Source organism: Triticum aestivum, unplaced genomic scaffold (assembly GCF_018294505.1).
Source record: "Triticum aestivum cultivar Chinese Spring unplaced genomic scaffold, IWGSC CS RefSeq v2.1 scaffold48465, whole genome shotgun sequence".
Lineage (NCBI taxonomy): Eukaryota > Viridiplantae > Streptophyta > Magnoliopsida > Poales > Poaceae > Triticum > Triticum aestivum.
The window spans coordinates 14264-23959 of record NW_025229347.1 but is presented as its reverse complement, the minus strand read 5'-3'; the positions used below and the strand labels follow the sequence as shown (position 1 = coordinate 23959).

At 45.1% G+C, this 9696-nt stretch overlaps 1 protein-coding gene and 1 long non-coding RNA gene across 2 annotated transcripts; one reads left to right on the top strand and one right to left on the bottom strand.

Moving 5' to 3' along the window:
* Window positions 1-2234: 2234 nt before the first annotated feature.
* On the bottom strand, window positions 2235-3996 carry LOC123175013 (wall-associated receptor kinase 1; the record flags this gene model as incomplete). Its single annotated transcript, XM_044590132.1, is given in 3 exon segments — window positions 2235-2399; window positions 2504-3284; window positions 3420-3996. Coding segments are annotated over 3 exon segments (1264 nt in total), but the record flags the coding sequence as incomplete, so codon positions are not given.
* A 3255-nt stretch (window positions 3997-7251) lies between these two features.
* LOC123175012 (uncharacterized) lies at window positions 7252-9394 on the top strand. The gene is made up of 3 exons (XR_006487547.1): window positions 7252-7494; window positions 8183-8309; window positions 8663-9394. It is a non-coding gene; the product is annotated as an uncharacterized lncRNA (long non-coding RNA).
* Window positions 9395-9696: the final 302 nt, after the last annotated feature.

Sequence of the window (9696 nt, the reverse complement as noted above, 5' to 3'; positions counted from 1 at the left end):
GAATAATATAAGGCACTAAAAAAGGCTGCCCATGCATTTGTGCGGTCCACTCTACTAGTTAAGTAGATAACAAAACAATTATGTATGGAGTAAAAGAAAAGAAATTAAAAGCTAGACTTAGATGCTTTAGTAGTACATGCAGTATGAAACAACTCGGGGCGCGGCACTCCAAATGTATTGGCTCTTAGTGTGTCATCATAGGTGGTCAAAGATTTTATAGAAACAATCACCCCAATGAATTGTTTCTTAGGTGTTCTATCAAATTGATGTTTTATTTATTGCGCTTGAAGATCATGTTTGCATCTCAACATTGTGGCCTAACGTTGCTGGCAAGAGGAAATATCATATACTAGAACCATATATGTGATAAATAGCACCTTCATCGTGCATAGTATCATGCTTATGAGTGCACCAACTAGTACGTACACTAGAGTAGCACCTACCTACAAGACACTACCAGAAAAATACATGTTGCCTAGTGGTTTTCTGTACGCCAAGTGTTATTTATCGGGTATTCAGCTTATACACCTACTATAAGGCAATTACCAGCAAAAAGAACATGGGAATTGTAAGTCTCTCGGCATATCCCTGTACACGCTGAGCAAAGCTAATAATGCACTTAGCTGACATGGAGAACTCGTCTTATTAAGGGGAAAACACTCGGCTTGTAGGTGAGCCTTGACATTGTAGCTGCCACGTGACCATCCTCGACACATGTAAGGTCTCCGTGTCGGCGGGCTATATAAGCCAAATAACCACTAATGGAACACTTAGCTGATATTTTCGTCTCCCATATATGCCAAATAACCACTAATGGAACACTTCGCTTATATTTTCGCCTCCCTGCAAGCCGTTTATCTGAAAAGTAACACTCGGCTTATGTTTGGCCAATTTCTTGTCTGCCTACGCCGCACCTTTCGTCTCCCTGTTTTATAAAAGGGAAAAGTATATTTTTCATTCCTTAACTTTACCGATGGTCTAGAAATGGTTCCTCAACTATAAACCAGGAAAACCTAGTCCCTCAATTCTAAAAATCAAGTAATTTTCGTCCCTCAAAAGGCTTCAGGTTGTTTTGTGCTGACGTGGCATAGTTTAGTCCACTGAGCTCGCCACATCATCATCCACCTTATCTTCGTCTTCTTCCTCTATCTTCTCTCACTTGCCCAGGCCGGAGAAGAATCCGATGACACATGGTTACCATGTGCCTGGCCTCAGGGCGCTGCACGCGGGAGCTAGTGGTGACTGCGAGTGCCTGCTACCGGTTGTATACCGTGGTCATGGTGCGCATCACGAAGGGCACCATGCGCATGCCATCTCGGGCTCCTGCATTGCGGCAACAGTAGTCTGAGCACGGCTGCATGGCTCGCTGGACCTATTGTCATTGCTGTCGGCACGGCCAGGTGGGAGCGGGAGCGAGAGGATATCGTCAGGCTCGGAATCAGAGCGGGAGTGAGCTTGGGGCGGACGGGCAGCAGCAGGAGCATCTTATCAGGCTCAGAACCAGCGTGGGAGTGAGCTAGGGGATCCCCTGTAAACAACAGTCGTGAAGAATCAACAAATCAACAAGGCTCGAGATGAAACTTTAGCAAACATAGCCAGCTTTTTCTGTGCGTGCCTATGTTGTGTTTCCAGCCCACTGGTTCGTGTGTATGTGCGTGAGGGTTGGGCGTTTCTGGCCGGGGGCAAATCAATTTGCTTGGCTAGCTCCGCATAGGAGGATCGATCAAGTTGCGTATGGCTGTATCATCAGCAGCGAAGGAAGAGGTGGACGAGCACGAGGTGAGGCCAAGGCTGCCGGAGGCAGCGGAGCAGACGTGCGTGAGGTGCTTCCCTGCACACACACACACACACACACAGAGAGAGAGAAGACGAAGATGAGGCGGACGACGATGTGGCGACGTCAGTTATCAAAACCATGTCATGTCAGTACAAAACCACCTGAAGCCGTTTGAGGGACGAAAACTATCTGGTTTCAACAATTGAGGGACTAGGTTTTTCCGCTTTGTAGTTGAGGAATCATTTCTAGACTATCTGTAAAGTTGAGGGTAGAAAAGTATACTTTTCCCTTTATAAAACATACAACTCCATTCTATTTTTTCTTTAATTATTATGCCACTTCGACATTTTTGCCTATAAAACCGTGCTAACCACCAAGCATTGAGAGTGCCATAAAGAAGGTAGTATATGGTTATAATTATCAATGTGGTGCATGCTCTGGCTTAAATTTTTCTTACCCAAAATCGTCCGTGCTGCTTGGGGGAAAATATGTGTGCAGGTTCCTTTTACGCCATCGCCTTTCATTCCGGATTTACATGGACATGCATATCCTCCCAACGTGTTTTTGCAGATCCCGTCACTGGAGCAAGGATATAAATCGCGAAGCTTACACTCATCAATGTCTGAAAAAACGGAACATAAAGTTATGAAATTAAGGAGTTCCTATATAAGCAGTATGGTGTAAAAGAGAGAGTCTGGATTTGTAAATTAAAAACTTTAATTTGACCTTGGCATCCATTGGCGATGTAAGGGTTCCCATCGTAATGGTCCCAACACTTGCAGACATAGCCCAGGCCACTAGTCGCGTTTGAACATGAGCTGTTGCCACTGACACAAGCATAGTCCGGAGGCGGATGCTGGCCTTTCTCTGGACATGAACCATTCCTGATGGAGAAATCGATTACCAAGGGGACGCCCCTTGGGAATTTCTTGGGTATCTCCTCGTAACCGTACATGTCCGGCGTGGTGAAGTTGTACCATGTGCTCTCCACCACCATGGCGTAGGAGCATGGATTGGTCACAAACAAGGTGTTTGGTTCATCGAAACTGATCCACAATGCAAACCTGGTGAGTGCAACCGCTTCCGGCAAGGCAGCCCTACAGCAGCCCCGCCCCGAGCACGACCCGTTGGTCGCGAACTTGAGGAACTGCGGCATGCGCATGAGGTATGAAAGGCAGGAAATAGTGAGTTCATTCGATGAATATCCATGTGCCGACAACGCATCTGACGCCGACGCCGACCACAAGTAGCTATTCATCTTAGGCTGGACTCTCCAGCCTACGCCGATGAGAACGTTGCGCGTCACCGACACGAGAAACGGGCTCATCTTTTCTCCCAACCGCATCCGTAGAGATTTGCTTAAGGAGTCGGTATGGTTTGCGCTGCAGCGAGATGAGACCGCGGCGTATGCGCGCGCCTCACCCTTTGCAACTGATATATCGATGAGCTCCAAGGCCGTATCTTCCCGTGTTCTATTCCAAACACGATTACGCCGACACAACCCTTTCTGCATTAATTTACGGCCCAATACCAGAACACAACATTAATTACCTTCTCAAAAGGAAGAAACGTCAATTAATTAGTTACTCTTACCACGCATTCCAGTAAGTACTTACTACTTGGCGTGCCAAACATACCATACCTGCGCCCTGAAGTAAATCTCGTTAATCCGCTGGAATACTCCATCGTAGGCAAGGTAGGCACGATGGGGATTGAAGGAGTCGTTGCAGGTGACCTGGAAGCCCTCACGGAAGCAACCAGGTTTCATGCCAAATGGGTAAGGAATGCTTATGTTGCCGCACTTGTCAGGGCAACCCGGAAGTGTGATCGGCTGCTGCTCATCATGCTCAGCAGCAACAGCCTCCAGGATCAAGTGAGATGCTGTTGAAAGGAGGACGAGGAGGAGGAGTAGGATTGTGGTCAGGGGCTGGGAATGGAATTCAGAGGAGGAGGAGGTCATGGTGTGTGTTTTTGGGCTCCCTTGGAAGCTAACTTAGGTCTATGATATGGATCCAAAGCTTATTATAGCTCTGCTATAGTTTTTCGACCATGGTGCCACTAAATGCCTAGCTATAAGATTTACGTACAGGTGTCCAATAAAATTATAAAATAGCCCGCTATAGCCTTACTATATCTATTTTGGAAGACCACCGCTATTTACCATAACCTGTTATTTAAAACAATCAATAGTACTAGTACTAATCCTCATATTCTCTCTCTTTTCACTATAAGATGCTTGTTTGTTTGAAATGGTAGTTCCACAAGCTAGAAAAGAATGCACTTATAACAAAAGAAAAGAAAGAAAGGTGACACCTTTCCTAAAAGAAAAGACTGGAACACGTACCATTGCAAGGTAATTGCCACCTTTAATAAAAGTACTCCGAGTCTCTACTTTAGTAATGCATCTTCGTACGATTTGATTATGTCGGCCACCATCTGCTCGAGGAACACACACGATCGCTTGAGGGGAATTATTGTTTATCTGCTAGCTTGCTCCACACATTTCTGCTAAGTGCTAACTAGTCAAGCGGTGATGATTGGAACGTGACTCGCCCTAGTAAGATAACAAAGGTTGCACAACCTTCGTTTTGTTTTCTATAAGAAGTGGGCCATGATCATAATAGAGGCATCTTCGCCCTTTTTGATTTTGTAGTTACCATGTGATGTTGGCTCGGCGTGAATGATGAACAGGAAATAATGTTGGGTCTGTCCTCCATGATTTGGTTTTCATACAATGCAGTCAAGATAATTTGCAGATGCTTTGGTCTTTCTTTTAGATAATGGAAGATTTTACTAACACGGTCTCTATATCATAAGATGCATACAACCTAACTTATTACATCACATTTAACACACGAGAAAAAACTTAGTACGTCACCTAGTACAAGGTCCCCAAACATCGTTTATTAAACTGTCCGGGCATACTGAGTGGTAGACACATTATTAGCTAAACTTATTGGTACACCCATCTTTCATCTTCTCCCTCTCTGTCTTTAATCATCACTTGACCCAGCCTTGACTGCAACATGCTAAACTTAATTATTGGTAGCGTAGACGGTTCTAGTGTACCCATCGTCATTCTTTGCTACGTACTCCAGTACTACCTCTATATTGGTTTATTGGTATTTGACAAACAAAATGTACATGCATGTTACTAAAAATTATATCACTGAAAACTATGTTCAAATACGAATCCAACTATATAATTTTTATTAACATGCACTAATAATTTATTAGTTAAATTTTTGGTTAAAATTGAGTAAAAATTACAAAGGGACTAATGGGACGGAGGTAGTACTACCTTTCATCTTCTCTCTCTTTCTGTAATCATCGCTTGACTGAGCATCGCAGCAAAAGGATAGTAGATTTTCTCTCTCTTTCTTTAATCATCACTAGACTGGGTAGTGACAGCAAGCAGGGAGATAGTGGGCATTGGGAGCCGGGCGAGCTGCTGCGCCAGTGGCCGCAAGCAAGTCACGCGGTGAGATAGCCTAGCATCACCTTATCAAAAAAGTCTTTCGCCCCGCTTTATATATAAAACATCAACCAACTACAATCTGATACAAACACACGTCACCTCAACTCACGCACACACCCAATGCTAGATACATAGGCGCTAGGCGCAGCAACATCATACCCAGCCACTATAAGAGCTACCGGGATCCTCAATCATGAACATGCCACCGCGAAGAGATGTAGCTGCAGACGATGAACCGTGAGCTCCAAAGCGGCGCCTTCAGAAAAGTTATGACACCTGAGTGCCTTCACCCCCGAACCGAGGGTCAGGGTTTCCCCTGGAGCAACACGACGGGCAATGAGGACCGCGACGGCGCCTTCAAAAAGGGGACGAACTCGCCGCCCCCGGATTGCCCAAACAAAGAGTAGGTTTTCACCCCGGTCCACGCTCACTACCCCTGGCAAAGGTACGGAAGCCACACCACCACCACCGATCGTCATCCCCTTGGCCACCACGCCGCCCACACGGTCATGGCCACCGGACAGCACCTGAGCCACGGCCCCCGCCGGCGAGCACCGGGCTTCCACCACCAGAGCCGCCGCCTAGCATCACCTTTACAAACGCGGAGCTACTTTGAGGCCGATATTCTCTGCCCGATTTGCAGACGACATTTTATCCAGCGGCTGTGAGACACTTGCTCTGACCCATGCATGGTTGGATTTATGGCATCGTCTGCAAATCCGCGAAACAATGTCGTCCTGTAGCAGCACTCTTACAAACGGCCCGATGTAAACGTCGGCTGAGTATCGTGTCAAAAGCGTCGGCAGTATAGCAATGCTCTTTTCTTTACTACTCCGTGACGTGACCACTATCTATCTACTCCGTGTGTTGTGCAGGACGCAGTTCAGAAACCGCCCAGTGCAGTGGCGGGTCAAGACATGGAGTATCATTCCGTACAAAACTAGGAGAACTCTGCACGGTTTTGTGTAGACTGAGCTACGTGGTACCCTATATCAGGATCGTCCAGAATGGACTATATTGCATCAAGATGTGTGCAGGAGTTTGAAAATCTGCAACACTGTCACAACGATCAACGCTTAATGGACAGTGATATTTGGCATCGGTGTGCCCGATAGAAAATGTACCATACCAACCTGTTGATCATCATCCAGCTTACCAGGCCGATCACCCACCCACTTACCAGGCCGATCGCCGTTCAGGGCCTAACAGAAAGATGCCAACCCCCACGACGCACTTTCCAGAGATTTTTTTTCAAAACTATGTTATTTTTTGTAGCAATTTCGGAAACTATAGGACGTAATGCAAAAAAATCAAAAGTAGTGGCCCGTTGGCCATTCTTTGGCCGAAGTAGTACTTTTCGGCCAAAGCTAGGCCGAAGTAGTACTTTTCGGCTAGAGCTAGGGCGAAGTAGTACTTTTCGGCCACACTTAGACCAAAATAGACTTTTTGGTCAAGTCTAGGCCGAAAAGTCACTTTTTGGTCAACCCTAGGCCGAAGTTGCATGGCTCATGCTGAAATGTATTTTGTCGCGGAAGGGATTGGCGGGCAAATAAGGCGGGAACGGATTGGCGGGAAAATAAGGCGGGAACGGATTGACGGGAAAATAAGGCGGGAAGGGATTGGCGGGGAGGGGTTAGCAAGAAACGGGTGACGGAAACATACGGGAAACGGGTGGCGGGAAGGGGTGGGCGGGAAACGGGTGGCAACAAAATACATTTTAGCATGAGCCATGCAACTTCGGCCTAGGGTTGACCAAAAAGTGACTTTTCGGCCTAAACTTGACCAAAAAGTCTATTTTGGTCTAAGTGTGGCCGAAAAGTACTACTTCGGCCTAGCTGTGGCCGAAAAGTACTACTTCGGCCTAGCTCTGGCCGAAAAATACTACTTCGGCCAAAGAATGGCCGACGGGCTACTAGTTTTGGTTTTTTTGCATTACGTCCTATAGTTTCCGAAATTGCTACAAAAAATAACATAGTTTTGAAAAAAAATCCTTTCCAGATCGCAATTTCCCCCACCCCCTTACCTCCCACGCAAGTATACCCTCTCTCACCCTCCCCACCACCCACACGCCCCTCCCTACCACCCACCCGCCCCTCCCCCCTACACAGCTGCTCAAAATCAACACCAAAAACCTACCCCTCGTCTACATCTGGATCAAACCAGAGCAAATCATCAGGGAAGCGGCGGAAATTACCAGGGATGCGGCGAAGAAATCACCAGGCAACAACACCTCACCCTGGTAAGAATCAAGACTCATCCAACATCTCCAAAAAAATTCTGCTTAATACAAAGACTTAGCCCACCCCCACCCCACCCACTCCCAATCTATGCAAAAATTAACATCCTTCCACCTCATGGAAACAGAATAAGCAAATTTCTCTGATAATTCTGCCTATTGCAGTGACTTACCAGTCAACTAAGTGCAATATTACCAACCCCTCGTAGTTTTTGTTACCAACTTTATGCAACATAACAGAGTACCCTAAAAAATACCCCATCCCCTTGCTACAAAAACATAGATTTTGTGTCTACCATGGAAAAATAAAGACAGATAAAGGAAAGAGGAACCTTTATTGATCACAAAAATCATTCTCTCATACAAATGGAAAATGCATTGCAAAAAAGGTTCATTTTTTAGTCTACAAGAATGTTATACTGCATGAAGTAAACAAGTTATCAATCTGTACATAGTAAAAGTTATCATCCACTTTAGCTAAGTACTACCATTGGATAAAGAAAAGTGGTACCTTTTCAATGGAGATGCTCATGTTGTACTGTAATTGTCCCGTTTAGTGTTCTTCCCAATCACCCCTGCGATTCTTGCCTTCAAACAACTGTGTAAAGAGTAAACAAAACAATGAGTTTAAAAAAAAGAGTCAACACGTGTGAATGTATACTAACGTGCAAATGTAAAAACAATGAAGCAGGAATAGATAATGGATGCTAGCAGAGGAGATAATGCAGAAGATGGAGGAGGAGGGAGAATGCATGAAGAGGACGATGCATCACGCACAGCAAGCAACAATTCTGCATACCCGAACATCATGGAAACAGGTAAAATTACCAGCATTATTGTTTACATATCATCATGGAATGAAAAACCCAGTTTTATAGTTTATTATTGAAGTGGGTTTGAAAATTACCAGCATTGGTGCACACATATTACCAGGTTCAAAAATGCAAATTACCAGATGGTTTTTTAGGCAGAAAGAATACTTTACTATTGAGGTGGGTTTAAAAATTACCAGCATTGGTGCACTCATATTACCAGGTGAAAAGTATGCAAATTACCAGTGTTGTTTAGGCAGAAAAGAAAGATACATTCAATGAATCTTCAGAAAACTACCATGATGGAAAACTGTTATTTATCATGCAATATTCCACTAATCTACCAGGCCAAATTGCAGGTGCTCGGGCAATCAGCGCAAACAACAGCTTGCCCAGTGGTGAAACAAATGCACATAGTGCTGGAACAAATGCAAGCACAGGAGCTGGGAGCCTTGGAGAGCAGACAACAAGCGAACCAGCAACTCCAGAATCTGCTAGGATTGACGCTGATATGTAAGGCAACAACATGGAGGCATATTCCACACCTAAGCCACCTTTACAAGGGACAAAATTTGACATCCTGGAGAGCGCACGTGACCATTACAACACCTACGCGCGCAGGACTGGCTTTGCAATTAGGCAGCAATTCAAGAAAGAGAGGGTTGATGGAACTATAAGCAGGGTGCTCCTGGTTTGTAAAAAATATGGCAAACGAACGCAAGGACAGTGATGATATGCAAGATGTGGAAAACCCATCAAGCATTGTCAAGAAGAGGAAAAAAAGAAAGTTGTTAGGACTGAATGTGAAGCGCACATGTACCTATCCCACGATGATGCATGGTGGACTGTTGACCGTTTCGAGGACAACCACAATCACCCCCTGATCAAAAAGCCATCCCTAACAAAATTCTTATCATCACATCGGTACATTCTGAAGGAGGAGCATGACTTCTTGAGGGTTCTGCACGGATGCAACGTTGAGACTGCGAGGCAGATGCAGCTGAAATCATGGTTCTACGCAAGCGCTCAAGACGTACCCTACATGACACAAGACATTGCTAATCAACGAGCTAAGTTCCTCTTAGAGCACCGCCACAGCACAATTGCGTACTTCCAAAAGATGAGGGCCATAGATTCATATTTCTACTGGAGAATCAAACTTGATGATGAGGACAGGGTTGAGAACTTGCTCTGGATAGATGGCGCATCACGCAGGGCAAATGCAAAGTATAATGACTGATTGTCGTTCGACACGACATACATGACAAACATGTACAAGATGTCGTGTGCACTGATACGTCTCCAACGTATCTATAATTTTTTATTGCTCCATGCTATATTATCTACTGTTTTGGATGTTTATGGGCTTTATTTTGCACTTTTATATTATTTT